General features: G+C 37.5%; 3 protein-coding genes across 6 annotated transcripts; 2 read left to right on the top strand and 1 right to left on the bottom strand.

Moving 5' to 3' along the window:
* Positions 1 to 8,900: 8,900 nt before the first annotated feature.
* Positions 8,901 to 10,753, top strand: LOC121806423 (WAT1-related protein At4g08300-like). 2 transcript variants are annotated; one of them, XR_006051671.1, is made up of 6 exons: positions 8,901 to 9,294; positions 9,363 to 9,425; positions 9,505 to 9,621; positions 9,694 to 10,087; positions 10,151 to 10,315; positions 10,398 to 10,487. XR_006051671.1 is itself a non-coding variant. In XM_042206453.1 (6 exons), exons 1-6 carry the CDS (start codon positions 9,113 to 9,115, stop codon positions 10,540 to 10,542), a joined length of 1,053 nt encoding a protein of 350 aa, XP_042062387.1. In that variant the 5' UTR covers positions 8,903 to 9,112; the 3' UTR covers positions 10,543 to 10,753. The 2 variants fall into 2 exon arrangements, 1 of the variants encoding a protein (XP_042062387.1); XM_042206453.1 differs by having other exon boundaries at positions 8,903 to 9,294; positions 10,164 to 10,315; positions 10,398 to 10,753.
* Positions 10,754 to 11,175: 422 nt separating this feature from the next.
* Positions 11,176 to 14,869, top strand: LOC121806814 (elongator complex protein 5-like). Its single transcript, XM_042206966.1, has 9 exons — positions 11,176 to 11,586; positions 11,707 to 11,796; positions 11,896 to 12,056; positions 12,157 to 12,203; positions 12,673 to 12,742; positions 13,637 to 13,857; positions 13,977 to 14,066; positions 14,258 to 14,333; positions 14,479 to 14,869. Exons 1-9 carry the CDS (start codon positions 11,420 to 11,422, stop codon positions 14,658 to 14,660), a joined length of 1,104 nt encoding a protein of 367 aa, XP_042062900.1. The 5' UTR covers positions 11,176 to 11,419; the 3' UTR covers positions 14,661 to 14,869.
* Positions 14,870 to 17,177: 2,308 nt separating this feature from the next.
* LOC121809511 (RING-H2 finger protein ATL16-like) lies at positions 17,178 to 18,618 on the bottom strand. Of its 3 annotated transcripts, none has more exons than XM_042210179.1 (2): positions 17,893 to 18,618; positions 17,178 to 17,826 (listed from the first exon to the last, which is right to left on the bottom strand). In XM_042210179.1, the coding sequence occupies exons 1-2, from the start codon at positions 18,386 to 18,388 to the stop codon at positions 17,489 to 17,491; spliced, it is 834 nt and encodes a 277-aa protein (XP_042066113.1). In that variant the 5' UTR covers positions 18,389 to 18,618; the 3' UTR covers positions 17,178 to 17,488. The 3 variants fall into 3 exon arrangements, with proteins under 3 accessions (XP_042066113.1, XP_042066114.1, XP_042066112.1); XM_042210180.1 differs by having other exon boundaries at positions 17,178 to 17,830; positions 17,897 to 18,618; XM_042210178.1 differs by having other exon boundaries at positions 17,178 to 18,618.
* Between the last annotated feature and the right edge of the window lie 1,852 nt (positions 18,619 to 20,470).

The raw sequence follows: 20,470 nt of genomic DNA, 5'->3' as shown, positions 1-20,470 counted from the left end.
AATATATTTATAATTCTAAGACCATTAGATAAAATCAAATCCATAGCCTTAAATTAAACGTATTACCGAAATATAATATATCCAAATTAAATTTAATATACTCACCCTTTTATGATAGGATAAATTATTAGGAAAAAAAAATCATAATTTCAAATTCTAATCCATCCTACAAAATTAGCTGTTACAGTAAGAGATTTTAATACGTATTTTATTGATTTGCACACGTGCAAATTGAGAGGTAGTTGCGTTATTTGCTAAGTGATTTAGAAAAGTGAATATTTATGGATAGTGTTGTCTTCGTTGCATTTTTTAAATGACACATATAACACAAGTTCATCAAAACTAGACTCAGTAGAAAATTTGAAAAAAAATTAAAATTCATTGTTTTTGTAATTAATTTTTAAAATTATAACATAAAATTAAAAGTTGAATAAAATTTTAATTTTTTCAACAATCTAATCCTTATAATAGTGATGGTGGTATTTCGGTTAGGTGTGAGTAGGTATGGTACTACGGTATATCTTACCAAAACCGTCGTACCGTATATTGTACCGAAAATTCGGTAAGAGAACAAATCATGCCTATACCTTACCAAAGTTTTCGGCATACCTTATCTTTGGTATGACAAATTTCAATACCGATACCGCACCTCATTTTCGGTATGTTATACTGGAATTTCGGTATACCTAACTTTCAATATCAATGAAAATAAAATACTTGAGTTTTTAGAATATTATTTATATTTTATAATTTAATAAGTATATAGTATTAAATATATTTTATATAATTATATTTATGTTTCATAATAGATTTTATAATTTATAAATACATAAAATATACTCCCTTCGTCCCGTGCTACTCGCACGTTTGCTTTTCGGCTCGTCACAAAGTCCTTACACTATTTATAATTTAAGTTAGAATTAATGCATTTAATTAATATGTTAGTTTAAGTTAAGAGCTCTTTTATTAAGTGATATCTCATTACACCTAAAATTCTTTTTTAATTACACAAAAAAATCAATCCCAAATTTACGGCCTAAAATGAAAAGTGCGAGTAGCATGGGACGGATGTAGTACTATTTTATAAGTATATAATTATATTTATCTTTTACGGTGTATACCGGATTTTAGTATGTCGCGGTAATACCGCGGTATATGAAAACTTATACCGCTACCTTAACGTATACTGTACCGAAAATCTCAATATTCCGAAAATTTGGTATTTTCGGTACAATAAGGCTAGTCCACTAAAATCCATCTCCCTGAGTCAAATGATCTTTTTTTTGGTTTGACCACAAGTGTACCAAATCCGCCTTTGGTGGAATTCGACTAATCCTGCTCGACCGGGTTTGCGGATTAAGGCCGAAAGTCTCCCAGCGGGTGGCGGGGTTTGAACCCGTGAGTCAAATGATCTTTAAACATTTAGCCATAATAAGTTTGTCTTTTAATTACAAATAAAGTCCCCAATCCATCTCCCCGAGTCAAATGATCTTTTAACATTTAGCCATTGCATATCTCCATCTTTCACGTGTCCAAATGAGTGTAATTTCTCTTCGGCCTCAGGCTAGTCCACTAAAATTTGTGGCCCTTGTTCGAGGTTGATCTGTTTTCATGTTTATCACACACCATTGCACTCACTCTCTCTCTCTCTCCCTCAATCACACATTCGAATTTCAAGAAAATGAAGAAATTAAGGAGGTACTATCAAATACTAGCATTCATAATTTTGGTATTATTGAGATTTATGTTGGAGTTTGTTGTGCCTCTATCCAAGCCACCAAGGAGGTTATTTGGTCACTTAGTGCTCCAAGTTTTGAAAATCGAAATGGAAGGCCTCAACCCGCAGTACGTTATGCCTGATAAGTTGTACGAATCATATAGAAACTATTGACAAGTAGTCCTATTAAGGTGAGAGGTTATACATAATTTGCTGTTAATCATTTTTTATTTTGTACTCCAATCTATGTTTTCATGTAAGTACTAATAAAGAAATCGAGATTGGGGAATAAATAATTATACGTTTGATGCACTCATGCTATGCTGAAAGGTCTGTTGAGGAGATTTCCTTTTTCTGTTTAACTAATCAACAATTATACTCCTATTTTTCTTCTTACTATTATAGTCCACGATTGTGTTGAATTGGCATTGTTGGTCACCACAACATAATTTCAGTGGTCAGTTGATTACATAATTTTGATGAATTTTTATACTCCCTCCGTTACAAAAAATAAAAAATAAAAAAAATTGCACTTTTTCCTTATAGAAGATTATGCACTTTCTATTTATGAAAACTCTTTTCTTTCTAAAGAGGTGAGACTCAATCTCTACTAATAATATTTTAATTACTTTTTGTTTCAATTTCTCTCTTACTTTATCAATTATGTATTAAAGCTCGTGTCTAACTAAAAGTGCATACTCTTATGTGACAGAGAGTAGTATTTATTAGTGTCACTATGTAAAGTTTTGATATTTTGTGATGGCACGGAATTTAGTACTCCCTCAGTCTTTAAAATTTTGTCATATTTGATCGGACACAAATTTTAAAAAATATAATGAAAACTGAGTTGAAAAAGTTAGTTTTATAATAAAATGTGAATGAAAATGAATTAGTGGAATGTGACAAATTTTGTGGATGGACAGAAATAAAAATATGTGGATGGACCCGGAGGGATAGAGTGGACCAGCAAAAATGCTCAACAATAAACTGAAAGAACTAGTAGTATAAAGCATAAACATAGTAAAACATAAAACATTACAAAATCATTTCCCGTAAGTCTTAAGTAAAGCTCGAAGGTGTAGTGATTTTTCTTTAAGTATACGAGATGAAATGAAGTGTGGCCAGTAGCGTAAGAGAATATTAATAATCAATTAAAGTATTCACAAATTATATCAGAAGTTATTATTTCATTTTCTATTTTCTATTTTTATTTTTATCATATACTCCATCCGTCTTATAAGAACACACACTCTTTTCTTTTCTTTTTTCCGGTCTTAATAAGGCGGAGTTCATTTTTCACTAACAATACTGTATCGAATTCAAAGTGCATATTCTTTAGGGACGATGAAAGATTTTAGTATTTAAATGGAAAATCATACTCCCCGTTTAAAATCAAAACGGGCAAGGTTGCGAGGGAGGTGGGAAGGGCGTCGAGGGAGCTCGGGATATTCCACATCGTGAAGAATGCCGAAGTCATGGATGGTATGCTTGATGGTGTGAGGAGGTTTCACGACCAAGATGGATGCTGAGGTGAAGAAGCAGTTTCACTCGCGCGATGCTATTATGCAGAAGGTCAAGTATGCCAGCAACGTCGACGGATTCCTTGACCATCTCTCTCTGTCAACTAAACTGAAACTTTTTCACGCAACTCATTATTACATTATCATTATTAATTTAATCCAAGTGAACTAAGAATAAATCACTCAGTTCAAATCCATCGCTCGCTTGAAATTCACCATTCATGTGTTCGCTCTTAAACTCAAATTACTCCCACCTTTCCTTCTTATCTTAAGAGCATCCACAACCGTGCTCTTGCCAGCGGCACGGTTGTGGGCCCGACCCCACTTTTTCTGTCTGCTCTTTTGCAAGAGCACAACATCCACAGCCGTGCTCTTCCGCAAGGACGAGCACAATTAATTTAAAATTCAATTACACAAAAACATTTCTATAATACTAAAATTCATTAAAAAACCACAATAAATATTACAAATTACAAATAAAATAAAAAAGACATAATTAAAATCCTAAAAATTAAAAATTACATAATTAAAATCATAAAAATTAAAAATTACATAATAAAAAAACTAAAAATTAAAAATTACATAATTAAACTCCTAAAAATTAAAAATTACATGATTATTGGCTAATATTACCCGAGGAAGACTACGCATCCGGCGGCACCAACCCCAATTGTTTTTTGAGACCCAATATCATGTCCTCGTGCGTTTGAAGTTGCGTGGGGGTCATAGTTGACCTATCGGCCATATTGAGTTGGGCCAAAAGGGCACACAACGAGTTGTTCGGGGGTGGAGGTGGAACATAGGGTGCGGGTTCGGGGGCGGGGGCAGATGGAGTCGTGGTGCGACGGCGTTCGGCCGCCGCCTTCTTCCTTCCTTGCGGTCGGCGTCGGGAACTGCTTGGTCCGGCGTCGGGGCTACCCAAGTTAGCTTCGGCGAGTTGGCTAGCCACTTGTTCGCCGGCGTCGGATAGGGATGCCGACCGTGACCGTTTGGAGGAGCCGCTAGAGGAGGATGTTACGCCTCCCAGATACTTCGGGTGCGTCCTCGTTTCCTGCCAAACATTTAGGTACTTGAACGACTTACCGTTCATGGATTGGTAGGTGCTCAACGCCGCAGTGATGATGTCGACCTCGCTCCGGACGCTCCCGGCATTCCGCGACTCCTGGAGGAAATAGCCATTGAACTTGCCAATTTCGTCGTTGGCTCGGCCGATGCAGTTGCGCACCATACTCTCGTTGCGCTCGATCGTTCCCGGCGGCCGGTTTGCATTGTACCGCCGAGAGACGCGCCACCAAAAGTGATCGCCGGATTGGTTCGTGCCAACCACCGCATCTTCGGAGATTTCCAAGTACGCCTTGAACAATCTATCCATCTCCGCCGATGAGTACGGTGTGCGGACACCGGCGCGAGATGGAGGAGTCGGAGTTTGGGAAGGGACGGGAGGCCTAGGCTCCGGTGTCCACCCGTATCGCCCATCGGAGGCACCTTGCTCGTCGACCGGGTATGGCCGGTAGCCACCCGGAACGCCCAAATCTTGGGTGAGAGGAGGGGCAGAATAGTCCGTTTCCAGACTAGGAAACGGTTGTGAATCGAACCATTCGGGGTTCCAACCGTGGGAGCCCGTAGGGTTATCGTCTTGGCCGGACATAGTGATGTTGTATGGTATGAGAGAATGAAGATGAAAATGGATATGAGAGATTGAAGATGAAAATGGATATGAGAGAATGAAGATGAGAATTGTGTAGTTTGATGTGAATTTTTGGGAGTGAAATTGGGGGTATTTATAGATGAAAGTGTGTATTTTTGGGGTAAAAAAATGAAAAAAAATTAAAAAGTGGAAAAAACGGTTATAAACGGATATATTTTTTTGGGAAGTGAATTTTTTTATCGGTTTTTTTAATTAAAAAACGATTTTTTAATTAAAAAAAAATTTAAACACAACGGTTATGCCGTTGACGAATCCCAGCGCGCCACGTCAGCTGCTCGCTGGCACGGCGCGAGCGCAGCGGCAGCGGGTAGTGTCCGTGCCAGCGGCGCGGACGGCCGTGGCGACGGATGCCACCGTTGCGGATGCTCTAATATCTTAGTGACATATATGCATAAAAGTTTAATTTAATATTTCTCTTTTCAGTAGGTGTCGTGTCGATGTTAACAAAATAAGAGTGAATCTAAATTTGTTATAATTGTGTAGAGGAATTAGTTTTAATTGATAAAGTATGAGTGGAGAGATATTATGGGTCATAATTGGTCTATTATTATTGAATTAATCGTGGGTGATATAGAATAACTTAGTCTTAGAGAGCCACAATAACATATTGTAGATAGTTAGTTGGAGTGTGCTTCTTATTATTGAATTTTCATTTTAATAGAATACTATACTTTATGAAATTGAGCATCTTAAAAAGGAAATAAACTATTGAAATGAAAGGAGAAAATATTTATTTAATATAATTATTTTAAATTTATGAAGTATGATCAATGATCAGTTTTATAAGATTTGAAAATAAAATAGATAATGAATAAATAAGTTTTTAAGTTTTTTTATGATTGTCGCACTGATGTATAAAATGACATTTTCAATTATGATTAAAACAATATTGTTTCATTAAGATGAAAAGAAGAAAGGAACTAAGAAATTTAATAACACCCCCGAAGGGATAGAGGCAAATCTGTACATATTAGATCATAACCTAGTTTTGCAAAGATAGTAGAAGATTCTTGGTCAAGTTCTACATCATGTACAGAAGTTGCAAACAATTTCGGTTAGGATTTAATTTTTTGTGCATGAATTGTTTGCATTCTAATATGCAATCATGTGGTTTAGCATGTGAATTTGATCAACTTTATACTTTGTTTTGTTTTTATAATTCCTTTTATCGAAACTGGCTATAAGAGCATCTCCAGTGGTTCTGGACATACAATAGCCCTCTCATAACCTTGTCACTGCCACATCATCAGCACTAAAATCCTCCTACCACATCATCTGGACATGCAATAGCCCAACCACATCACTCAATTATGAAAAACAAACAATTAACAATCACACAAAATACGGAATTAAATATACTACACATATACGCGAAAACGTACTATTTTCATTTAAATTAAAAAGTACATTTAAAAAAATTAAATAATTTTAAATAAAAACTAACGTCTTGCAATCCTCCGCTCCCACAACTCTTCGAAAAATTAAAAAAAAATTAAAAATCTGACGCCGGTATGAAGCCGATCCGGGGCCTACAATGGCGTCGTGCGGATCGGCGTGAGAATCGGCGTCAGCCCAAGAATCGGCGTGGGCACGCCGATTTTGACGCCGATTTCACCGACGCCGGCTGCAATGGTTCGGCGTCAGCACCGGCGTCGGCGAAAAATCTGCGTGCCGGTGCCGACGCCGCCATTGGAGATACTCTAAGACAAGTAGTTGGACGCTGTTAATTACCTGACAAGTAATGATATGCCATTGTTGTGTTTTTGCACGACTCCGGAGAATATGAACTTCTTCACACGAACATAAGAATTATTAGAGCATCCACTACGATGTCCCCCCACCGTCCCTTAAACTGCTATTTGAGGGCCCCACTGTACTTTATTCTTCCATCCCTTAAACTACTATTTGAGGGCCCCACTGTACTTTATTCCTCTATCCCTTAACTAAGGGACGGAACCTGCAACGCTGCGTCACTTAACCGTTCCTTATTCCGTCCCTTAAATTACTATTCATTAAATTTCATTTTTATTTTTTTTTCCAACCCAATTCAATTAAAACAAACACACTTTATTAAAATTAAAACAACATTAAAATTCAAAAAATAGAAAATGGACATAAATAAAATCTTAAAAAAATAAAAATGACATAATTTAATTTTCTCTACCAAAGTTTTCCCAAATGTGCTCAATTAGATCCTCTTGGAGTTGGACGTGGGCGCTAGAGTCGCGTGTCCTTGCCCGAATAGACAACCGTTCTTGTATTGACGGATGCGCTCCACTTCGCGGCGGACTACTTGCGGTTGAGCTTCCGGGGGATTCGGGGTCGAACCAATTTCCCGTCTCGGGTCCTTCGTCTTGGACAATCATGTTGTGCAAGATTATGCACGTATACATGATGTCGACCATGCTCTCCATGAACCACGAACGAGCCGGAGCTTTGATGATGTTGAAGCGCGCTTGGAGAACCCCGAACGCCCTCTCCACATCCTTGCGAGCAGCCTCCTGCTTCTGCGCAAAAAGAGCCTGCTTTAGGTTCGCATGCCTGTTGCATGTCTTCACGAAGGTCGGCCACTTCGGGTAGATGTCGTCGGCGAGATAGTACCCCATTTTATACAGCCGGTTGTTGGCGACGAAGTTGATGGCCGGCGCTTTACCATCCAAAACTTCGGTAAAGAGGTCGGACTTGTGGAGCATGTTTATGTCGTTGTTCGAGCCAGGGACCCCGAAGTACGCGTGCCAGATCTAAAGCCGGTAGTCGGCAACGGCCTCGAGTACAACGGTTGGGTGGGTGCCTTTGTGGCCGCTTGTGTAGGACCCCTCCAAGCCACCAGGCAATTCTTCCATTGCCAGTGCATGCAATCGACACTGCCAAGCATCACGGGGAATCCGTGCACTTGTTCGTGCAGGTCGAGGAGGAACTGACAATCGGTCGTGCTTGCCCTCCGGAGAAGTTCGTCGGTAAAGGCTGCCCGGACGCCTTTGCAGAATTTGAGCAAGCACATGCGCCCAGTGGTGTCTCTGATGTGGAGGTATTCGTCGAACATGTCGGCTGTTTGTCCAGGCGCAAGCTGACGGATTGCTGCAGTACATTTCTGCAGCGTCGTGTGGCTGGGACGCCCGACCGCGTCGAACCCTTCTCGGAAGAAATCTTCCCGGGCCGCCAAAGTATGGAAATCTGAAACCAAATCGCGGAGAATAGGAAAGATTCGAACTGAGAAAGAGAGAAAGAATGGAGCGAAATTCAGAAATTTAAATGAGGGAAATGACATATTTACCCCCGCACCTTTTTTTTATGAAGTAAATCTAAGTTTGAATCTCAACCACAAGATTAGAAAATATGTGTGATTCAGATTTGGTTATAGGGTTATTACGATATTTAGGGGTTATCATATGATCACAACTCTATATATGTGTGTGGAGTACCTGTAATATAGTATTAGTATACTTTCTATGATCTTTTAAATATTTCAATAATGTTGTCGATAAGAAATGAGGGTGCAATAGTGTCAAAAAGAAGTTTAAGAAAGAATATGTGTATCAGTTCGCTCAATTTCAGATTTTGAGCCATTATGATGTTGCAAATCCAAGCCCCTTGGCCTAGCGGTAAAGGGTGCTGGATACCGCGTCCATCCTGGAGGTCTCGAGTTCGAACCCTGGGTGGCGTAATTTGTCTTTCCTCCTTGTTATAGGAGTTGATTTGTAATTTCCTCCTTCATATATATGATATAAATATATGAAGTTAATTTATAAAAAAAAAAAGCCATTATGATGTTGCAATATTGTTTGATATAGATATTATTTGGAAATATTGTGATTGCAACGGTTAGCTAGCATTGAATGAGAATCATGTGAGCAACAAACAGAGAAAACGAAATTTGATAACAACTATAACTACATAGGAAGAAGAATCCCACACTCCAAAGAATAAACTTTATATACCCAACTGAAAATCTGTTTAATAGTCACGCACATATTGTTCCCTTGCAAAAATCTTAAAAAAAGGGAGCACATCTCATTTCACCATAATATTCTTACATCACACGGAACAGGATGCCAACTGCAATATGCAACAGGAATCGAAACCCTTTTATTCTTTCCCCCTCTTGGCTCTTGTTATATGTATAGTGCGTATGATACGATATGAGGCAAGTAAAAGACAAGACTAGCCATGGCCTCCTTGGTGTCCTTCAAGCCTCACATGCTCATGGTTCTGTCTCAGATAGGCTATACTGTGATGTATATCATCACTGAAGCTTCCTTCAACCATGGGATGGATCCCTCCGTCTATGTCACGTATAGGCACATCGTAGCCACTCTTGTTATGCTGCCTTTCGCCTATTTTATGGAGAGGTACAGAACTCTATTCATGCATTCACAATTCTCGGATGGATTACATTTTTTTTGGTTTTGTTGTGCAGAAAAACAAGGCCAAAGCTGACAAAGGCTATATTCGTTGAGATTTTCGTACTTTCTCTACTCGGGTGCGGATCAAAATGTCAGATTAATCCGTTGAAGAATATATAATAACCATAATTAAATTGTTCGCCGTGATTGCTGCAGGGTGAGTTTAACTCTAAACATGTATTTCACAAGTTTGAAGTACACATCTCCAACACTGCTGGCATGTATGGTCAATACCATAGCTTCCTTGACATTCATACTAGCAATTATACTCAGGTAAATACCTTTAACATATATATGTGTGATGTTGAAATTAATACGGCCCAACACGGATTGATTTATGGGCAGACTGGAGGTTGTAAACATCCGTAGCCCCCGTGGGATCGCGAAAATCCTAGGTACAGGGGTGTCGTTGGCAGGTGTGATGACGATGACATTGTACAAAGGAGCTTCGCTCAGGAAAATAGGAGATGCACTCATTCATATAAATGGAATCACATCAGTTGTTCAAGAGAAATGGTTGAAAGGCTCACTTCTTGTAGTTGCAAGCTGCATAACATGGTCCATTTGGTACATCATGCAGGCATATACTTTGAAACGGTATCCAGCGCAGCTGTCTCTAACAACATGGATGAATGCTGTTGGAGCAGCGCAGTCTGCTCTATACACGGCCATCGTACAACATAAACGATCTGCATGGACTATTGGCTTCGACATTGATCTCTGGTCTACCTTATATGGTGTAAGGCTCTATTATTTTGCCAATTATTCCTCGATGATTATTATAGTACGTGACATCTTCTAGTGTAATGGAGCAGGGAGTAGTCATTTCGGGCATGGTGACCTATGTGCAGCTGTGGTGCATGGAAACGAAGGGACCGGTCTTCGTCACTCTCTTTAATCCCCTTTCCACAGTGCTAGTTGCGCTTCTCTCATATTTTGTTCTTGGTGAAAACCTATATATTGGAAGGTCAGAGTTTTATCTGCTCTCAAAATTTTAATCTAATCATGTCTATTATAGTAGTACTAAGTGATTAGCTCTGTTTTTGCAGCATAATCGGTGGTGGTGTTGTAGTAATTGGACTATATTTGCTTTTGTGGGGTAAACAACATGATGAATCAATAAGGAAAGAGACTGAAGATTCTAAGGCACCAATCTTCTCCCAAGAGGAAAACAATATCAAAGGAGAAGCATAGATGTGAGGTGGATCCAAAGAATACTTCAGAAACAAGAATGACACAAATTCTAATATCATAGTGAAAAGTAGCATTGTACGGAGTATATGTTTTGCTAGGCATGTTACGCTTGTTTAATTCAAGGAAGTGTCTTAGAAAAGTCATAATGGAAGAATGAACTTTGAATTAGTGTACATAATTTGATAAATGAATTTGAACTCTTAGTCACGGACATACTAAATCGGCAAAATAAGGCTCCTAATTGCGGACAAATCAAGTATCTTTTTTCTTGTTCTTTTGATTTTATCAAGATTAAATAAATTACTTTTTTAACAACACGGTATCACAACAAAAATCGTAGATTTCGCTTCAAAATCATCGGTTTCAGTGCGGCAGAATCATGAACCTTAACCAGCCCATAAAAGAGTAATCAGTTATGATTTTGAGTCGTGAATGAGCTAGGTATGAAATCTAGACCTTTATCAAATCTCTCTTGAATTTTTTTTCCTCATGTCTTAGAATTAGTATTGATTTTTTTTAATCAAATATTCGAATTCCTCAGCGAGTAGTGTTCACGTTTTCAATTCATTCTTTCACTTTCTCAATTCCGAAATACGAAACAATTATGGCCTTCTGTGCAATTTTGAAAAGTTTTTGGGCTTGTGAAGAGTGCCTACCCAAAGGTGCTATTGAAAAAATGCAAAATGCGTTTTGCGTCATTTAAAGCTTCTATGAAATACAGCATCATTCTTTGATGATTACAAACTACACCTCGTTTCTAATTTCTGTGTGATATAATTCCCCTTCCTCGATTTCGCTGTAGACGCTTTAAACCCTCAAACCAGGGTTTAAACTTTCCATTTTAGCAAACTGTCTCCAGCTTCTGCGGCCGCGGAACATGGCGGAATGGATTTGCAGGACGCTGCGAGACGGCGGCTTAGAAGGGGAGCATGCCCCCGCTCTCACCATCAACCACACAATCACCTGCTCCTTAGGTTTCTTTGTCTTCGATCACATCCTCTCTCAGCTTTCCTCCTTCATTCACTCCCAAAAATCTCAATCAAGGTCACTCCGAACCTAATAATGATCTCTTTGATTCATTATTAATCCTATGCATATGCGTGTCATTTGCAATTTGTTCCTCGTCCTGAGATTGTACAATTGCTCGATTTCCTGTTTTGGCAGTGGCATTGTGTTGGTTGCGTTTTCGCGGAGTCCTTTGTACTATGAACAATTGTTGAAGAGCAAAGGATACAACGTCTCTGCAAGTACATGGTTTAAATTTTGACACATTTTCCCATGTAGTTATCTATAATTTGGGAATTCGATGAATTATTGATAAGGTTGTGCTGTCCATTTTTAGTACTGAGAAAGGTTTAAGGTTTTGGACTGTTATACGGATCCGTTGGGTTGGAAGAGCAAGCTCGCGAATAGTGGGAGAATTGCCAACGACTCTCTTGGATCTTCAGTGACAGTTAAATTGTGTAAAAATGATTTGGATGAGCTATTTTCATTGATTCTTCATCGCGGAAAAGGTATTCATACTGCATGACTATGTATTTGCTGTTTTTCTAAGGAGTAATGTAAACAGCTGCTTCATGCTATAACAAGATGTTGTTCGATTTGGTGTGGCAGAATTGTCGGTAGATGGGAAAGGAAGGTTCATGGTTGCCATAGATTCGGTAATTTGGTTCTTTGTTCAATAATTGTTATTGTTCAGAATTTGGGAAATAATTTGTAAATATGGATAATGGAATGGAATAGCTTTGTAATGCTGAAATTTTATGCATATAGAACAACTTTTGACATGTATCAATGGACAGAAAAATGCAATATTTTGGTTCTATAATGTATTGCAGCCATCATGTCAGAGTAACGTTTTCAAATCAAATTCCTTTTCAACATTGAGATCTCTTACTCAACCAACTGTGATACCCTAAGATGGTAAAAGAGTTTCACATATATAGTAGAGCATTTTCTTGATTTCATTCATTTGGAATTGTTTGCCTTAAGATGAGGTGCAGAAACAAGTTGGGTGGGAGCCCAGGAGGATTTCCTCTCATGTAAATATAAGAATATCAGTTAATCAACATGATATTGCCCACTAACTTATGTTTGAAATTTTGGACTTGCTTGTGATTCTGTTATCAGGTTAGTGAGATGCTAAGACATGCATCAGTTTCGTCAGTTGCATCACTCTTAAGTGAACTTAGGAGTCATGGTATCTAATTTTCTCCTTTGTAACTAATTAGAACAATCAATTTGATCTATACTGATGTTTGTGTGTCCTGCATGAATCAGTTGTGTTTATAGCACTAGTTAATTTAATTTTCAAGTTGGAGCAAATTTACACTCATAAAGCATAGGTTCGAAAAAAAACTAATTTTGTATAAGAGTTTAATCACATATCCATAAAATCTCTATAATAACCATTGCTTGTAATTAGTAAACTTCATCTCAAGCAATCTTCTTTATTTGTTATTTTGTTTCACAAATTTCAGAATTTGTCTCTGTGAAATATGCTGAGCCGCATTATTGTCTCTATTCTATGATGTAATGGAAACTAAGACGGCAGGTTTGCAAATGTTGTGATCAAACAAAGCTAAAATACTATCAGTACTAATTCCATGATAACTTCTTTATACTTTAAACTTCTACACCATAACAGCATATTTGAACTATTAAATGTAACCCTGTAACTCCAGGAAAACCAAAATTCACTAGAATTAGAAGGCTTAATTTTTCAGGTGGGGGTTAGGTGAGTGTGTAAGGCAGTTGGTGGCGTGATGCAAGTGAAAGGTGGTCTTACCTTTATTTTGGAGCGCAAGTACTCACCCTACATGAGTTGTAACATCATCATTTGGAATGCAAAGGTGATCCTTTGTGTTATTCATGATGGAATGATGATATGTTGTAGTTTTGTTTGCACTAACAGATTCAGGGTGACAGCTAACAAGGGAGAAATGTGTTAGGTTTTTTTTTTGAGACAAGCTATTGGTACTTGAGTAAATTGATTCCTGTGTTGCATGGCCTTATTTTCATTCCTTGTTGCTTCACTTGCTTGATCATAATCCAACACAAATACCTTCTAACTTTTTTATTTTTTTATTACAAGGCCAAGTTTCTAGCTTATTCTGGTTAATACATTCGGATCTTCATGAGACCCGGGCTACTGCTGCTCTTGAGTATATATCATCTATGAAGGCTACTGTAGCGGTTCAACCTATGGATGGACTGAGTGGAAATTCTGCGAGCCTCTCCTTGATGCAAAATAACTTGAAAAGAGGAAAATTCAGTGTGCACGTTAAATGTCGAAATGGGCTTGTTAAAACTATGGTAAACACCCCCCCCCCCCCAAATCATATATCAGCATATGTGTTTTATTTTAGATATTTGAGCACTTCCAATCTCTAATCTCTATGGTACTTAAACTACAAAGAGCTATTTTCTGTTAGGTTGAAGAGCTCAATGTTGAGAATTCAACCATCAATTTTACACCCTTTTCTACAGAAGGCGAAGTAATTTCTCAAAGCCTTGTGCCTAAGGTAAGTCGATTGTTTTTCGCTTAGATATTATTATACAGTACCCTTGGCACGATGTCCATGAAGTTGCCTTTACTAATTAGCTAGTAATAATGTACTCATACAGATTACAAATACAGGCCAGCGTATAACTCAGGAATAATACAATTGATTTGTATATGCTCATATGAAAAATAAAGGGTTTCTCTTTTCAGGTCCAGTTCAATTTACAGTTGTCTGAAAAGGAGCGAAATGACCGAGCAAAAGTGGTCCTTCCATTTGAGCACCAAGGTACTGATTCATCTTGAATTTGTAACTGATTCGTAATGTCATTCCTTTATTAGACTTAGCTTCATAAAACTAGGGGAAGGTGAATCTGTTAAGGCTTCAAGTTTTTTTTTTATTTTTACAGTAACCATAAGGTTTTGCTTCACAGGTGATGGCAAAAACATTCAAATATATGATGGTAGGAAATCTCTAAATGAGAGCAAAGGTGACAGTGAACAAACTTGTTTTGAGAAGGAAGATTCTGGCAGGGGGGAGATAATCTATTTTCATGATTCAGATGACGAGATGCCTGATTCAGATGAGGACCCTGATGATGATTTGGATATATAATTCAGATTAGGATAACTAGAGCCTTAAATTATGGGTTTTCTTCTTATGGCGATATTTGAAATCGTACACACTGGTTGCAGATGCTGTATATTAGTCAATCCACTTTTGGCATTGAATATGTAAGATTCGAGTGCTACACTGCTTCGAAAATTACTATCTGGAAATAATTTTATGTTTGTTCCATCTTTTTGGGAGTTGGAACTCCTATTTGTTTTGTGCATGTTTGTTACAGGAACAAGTTTTGAGTTATCAAATTAAGAAGTACGTATGATTTGAAGTAGGTACTATATCCTATGTGACTTAAAGTCAATCCTTCCCATACGACAGGGCAAAGTTGAAGACTTTCTTTAGGGATACAGTATAAGGCTATGTCTCTCACTAAAATCAGTATAAATTGTCATTGACTGTTAAAACTGAATCAGTTAAGTCCAACCTTGCCTTTGATGATTTTGCTGGAGTGTAGAATGAAAATGAAAGAGTGGAGGGGTTATGATTATTGGGGAGATGTGTGGATGAATTTCCTTCCAATCTGATTTCATTTTAAAATTACTCATGCCGGTGATTTAGCTTGTTGAACATTTCCTTACATCAAATGTAGAGAATTGGAGGGAAATTGTATTGATAGGAGGGAAATTGTATTGATATGAACGAATAGTAACCGAAACAAGGAAAGGAATATATACACTCAATTCAAGAAAATAATGAAAAACAAATAAGGAAGCCACATCCAAATGATTGTGTATAGTGCAGACATATACATGGTTTGGAATCATTAGCTTATGTAAGTTCAAATGAGTGATACAGTTATCAAATCAATTAGACAGCTAAGTGCAAAAAGAACTTTTTTGCAAATACTACTATTTTCTAATCTAGTTTGGTAGCTGATTTATGGAGAGTGTTTTTTCAACACCCAGTAGTTATTCTCCAGGCTGGAAAACCTTGAAATAAGTAAATGCATCTTTTATTTTGTCTAGTTAGGTAATCTGTCATTTTGCAATGCCTCTGCTCGATTTTGGGTAAGTAGGGGTCCTCTATCAACAGGCTCAACCTCAATTAAACTAAATTTTTTTAGTGTATGATAAATTTGTATATATTCCCTCTGTCTAAAAAAAATAGATAAAGTTGTAAATGACACAAGTTTTAATGTATAATTGGTAAATTGGAGAGAAAGGGAAAATATGGTGGAAGTAGTGTTAGTGGATCGTGGAGTCCACATTTATAATTATATATATGGTTAGTAATGGTTTAAAACTTTTTAGAATTAGTCTAATTTTGATAGATAGCCAAAAATGGTTAAATTGTCTATTTTTTATGGACGGAGGATGTACTCAATTTTTTGTTAATTAAGAATGGACAACAGTCACTATAAAGAGTATGCGTCAAAATTGTGCAAATTTTTCTGATAAAAAGTCACTCATTTCTTATATTACAATCTCACATATTTACAATAAAAACATAACCTGCAATGACGCATTAGTATTATTTACCAGGTGTCTTTTCTTCCATTACAAAATACGCCATTTATCTCAAAATGATATCTTTCTTCAATAATACAAAATTTTAGATGGAATGAATGAGAAGAGAAAAGAGACAAATTGTATTCTGAATACTTAATACTCTTGATTGCAACAAATTAAAAAGGTAAAAATGCACAATTTTAATGTGAGTGTGACCGAGATAATATATATGTACTTCACATTTTATTAAACAGTTTTATCGAACAAAAACTTTTTAATTAATTAAGTATCATTAAATGCATTGAATTTCTTCTTATTGATCAGTATCAGAATAAGTTTGATCCACAAACATTCTAAAAATATCCACCTGAATTTCTTAACTAAAAATAATCTTATCTAATACCGAGAAAGGAAAATTTAAATAGACAGGTATGAGAATTTTGAATATTAAAAATAAAAAAAATAACGGCAGAACAAGAGACGCTGATTCCAAATATATATGAATCATATAAAATCCATACGATAAGAAATCCCAATAGAGAAATTTAAAAATATAGTACTCCATTAGATTAGATTTGACTTGTATTTAAATTTTAAAAATCAAATCTTAATTAATTTGAATATATAGTGATAGATGGTAAGAATGTCTAAATATAAAATACTATTATAGTAATTAATAAAAATAAAATAAGTGGAAAACAAACGTTGTCATGGAAATACAAATACACCTAATAATATGTTTAGCGTGCGTAAAATAATTCAGTCGATGCCGTCTGCAAAAGTTCACTTTTTTTTTTCATTTTAAAAAAAATTCAGCCTGCTTTCGCGAGTATTACTATTACTACATATTAACATTATTTTTATCACAAAATGTTTAGACACAGTTATATTGTCAAACATCGGGAACTCAAAACCGGAGATTTAACAATGAAGCTCCAAACAATTTTCATATTAGGAGGGACATTAAAATAGGAGATTTTCAAGGTGGGAAATTAAAATAGGAGAGACATCATTAGGTAATGAATCATCGCAATTATTGAAAATTAAAAAGGAGGAAAAGTGAGGGAAAGCAAAAGGAACTTGTTATAGCAATGATTATTACAATAATGGCTTAATGTCAAAATTAGATATTGGTGGTCCATCCATCATCATTAAGCCATCCAATTTGTAATGCTACCAAATAATCCAAAATTGCAAAAGCCATCTCTTTCGTCCATCTATCTATGCAAATCTTGAAAACTTTTTCACTGCTATATGACAACCACCATTCTGTACCACTCTAAAATATCTAATTAATCTCTACACTTCTATTGCCTAAAATAACCACAAAAAAAAAAACAGAAACACAAATAATATTAAAAAAAAAAAAAACTAGGCTCTTGGGTCCAAGGCAAGTGGCTGAACCTGAACTGCAGTTCTGGAGCATCTTCCCTGACCAAATGAAAAAAATGATTTTTTAAGTCTGGTGCTGCTGCAAGCTTCATGTTGGTTTAATTCATTATTATTAACGTGGCCGTGGCGTTGAATAATTTCTTGAACAGCTAAATAAAGCTGGCTGTCAGCTGCCGAATCCATTGAGAAAGACCGCCGCATCGGCTGCACCACCGCCCTCCCCCGCCTACTGTCGATGCACTCATCTCCCATGCTCGATACATGGCTCTTTTTTTGTACCTTTTTCCTCGGAGGAGCAAGCTCGTCCTGTTGGATCCCCGGCAGAGACGAGGACGTGCCTATCTCGATAACCACGTAATCCTCGTCTCTGCCGGGGAAGGGATCCGGATCAGGGCCAATGGGGAGGAGTATCTCGGGCCGGGCCGAGATGCTGATCCGGCAGAGCGGGCAGTTGGCGTTGTTTTGAAGCCAGATGTCGATGCAATCGATGTGGAACACGTGGCAGCAATTGGGAATCTGACGGAGCTTCTCTCCTTGCTGAAATTCGTTCAAGCAAACCGCGCAGTCGGATGATTTGGCGTGGGTTTGAATGAATTTGAAGATGGGGATTGATCGGATGGCGGCGTGGTCGAGGCCGCGGGTGTCGGCGGGGGAGGAGTGGGGATGATCCTGGGAGGGGGGGCGGCGGCGGGAGAAGGAGAAGCGGTGGAGGAGATCGATGCGGTGCCAGGTGAGGCAGCATTTGATGACGAATATGTAGTAGCTGACGAGGAGGATGGCGGTGGCGAGGATGCCGATGACGGCGACGGCGATGATGGGGAAGCTGGTGTGGGAGTGGGAGAGTGGTGGTGGAGGGCTCTTCGTGGGAGAGAGATCCATTATTAGTAGTATTTATATAAGTGGGATGGGTTTTGGGTCATCGGAGATATTGAACATGTTCATCATAATCGTTAATAATTACTCCACACTACAACTGCATTTAAGGCAGCCCGCCGCTTGAATTTATGAAGATTTGGGGTCGAAAGGGAAGGTTCGGTAAGAAGAAAGAGACAGAGCTTATGAAAATTTAGGTTGGATTAAATGCTTGTATTATTGGAGAAGAAAGGAGAAAAGATTTTGGATGTGAATGTGATACGCCTCTTTAACTCGGGAGGGAGGGTGGGTGGGTGGGTGGGGCCCCTCTTTAAGGAAATAAAATTTGAGTGCATTGCGCTCCTATTCATCAAATTTTAAATACAGCTAATTAATACTCGTATTTCAGTACCATCTTTCATGAACACTAGAAATTGTTGGAAAGAAATCAATCCCCTACAATCAAGGGATCGAAAATAGAGCATACCAGAAAAAAGATCATTGACACAATTTTTAAATCATCATCCAGTTAATATAATATGTGGTGAAAAATATTGAAAATATTAGGGGTTCTTTGGTCATTTGGTAAATATTGTTTGAGAAATAATAAGAAAAAAAATAGATAAATTTTTTAAATCCACGTTCTCATATTCCAAAAGGTCAGCGGATTTAATCTCAAATTTCGAAAGGCCTGCGAATTGAGTCATTTTTTTCTGAAATCTCTCAAAATGGTAAAAGGGGCTTGTAAAAGTCTATTGTTTAAATTGTTCGTTCTTGTTTTCGTCATATGTTTGCTAAGTAATCGAGTCACGTATTGATAAAATGGAATTCGACAAACTGATTGTGCAATTGGAAATTTCGATCAACTGGTGATAAATTTGGCATCAAACGACAATAACTAGGTAATAGGTTTCAAAGTTCTCAGTCAATTTGAATTTTGATGTTAGAAAGTTAGGATAGATGTCTAAATCTTATGTCTACTAAAGGGCGATTTTTCAACAAACTGTAGAATTAAAATGGGAAATAATTTCAAATCGTAGATATGGAGCAACTTTATTTTTTTTTGAGCTATTTTAAGAGTGACGATGTATCTCACTATTCGATCGTTAGTTTGTCATGGACAGTGGCCAATAAGTCCACCGCCCACTATATGGTTGATGTAAAGTCAACAGATATGGACACAGATGAATGTGATTTATGTTTGTTGAAATTTTACATTGTGGTCCTATTAAAAATATTAATCTTCAGCTTTTTATATAAAAGGTAGCCCCTCCTTAGTTCAGATTAGGAAGTCATCGGCGGTTCCGGTTTTGAGAAAGGCGGAATCGGAACCGAACCGTGAGGCTATTTCACGGTTCTGGTTCTAAAACCGGCAGTTCCGGTTCCGGTTCCGAACCGCCGGTTTTCGGACGGTTCTCGCGGTTCCGGTTCGGTTTTGGCAGTTTTTTTTGCTATGTAATTTGAAATTTGGACATATACAATAAATTAGAACAAGACAATGGATAATTTAAATTGAAATAAGACGAATAAGGTGAAAATCATATCAATTTTATTGAATTTGAGATGTAACGGACAACGATACATTACAGTTTACAATACATCTACAAGTATACAACAATGTGATAATTTAAAAGTGTCCCCGGAACATAAACAAAAAAACATGAAATAGGGGGAAAAAGGAAAAAATTGAAAAGGGCTTGAGCTCAACTTAAACTTTCAAAGTTAAACTTTTCAAATTTAAGTTGAGTTGCTTACGTATCCACAATTTTATTGAGGAATCAAAGTCCACGTAGTTCTCTTACATTGCTTACCTTTTTAGTCGGCCGTGCTCGCCATTCACCCCCCTCCCGCGTCATTGATATTGTTGAGCGCCCTCGCTTCCGACCTCGTCATCGGTGGAAAAGTCTTCACCATCACTCTCTACACGGAAGTCGAAATCCGGCTCTTGTGCTCTCATGTCCGCCTTTGCCCAATCATCAAGTAACATAGTGACTTCCATGTTTTTGGCGGAGAGATTGCTCCTTTTGTCATCTAGGACACAACCACCGAGACTAAAAGTTTGCTCAACGGCGACGGTGGAAGCGGGAACGGCGAAAATCTCCTTAGCTA

This window comes from Salvia splendens, chromosome 6 (assembly GCF_004379255.2).
Source record: "Salvia splendens isolate huo1 chromosome 6, SspV2, whole genome shotgun sequence".
NCBI lineage: Eukaryota > Viridiplantae > Streptophyta > Magnoliopsida > Lamiales > Lamiaceae > Salvia > Salvia splendens.
This window is presented reverse-complemented; position numbering and strand designations above follow the sequence as displayed.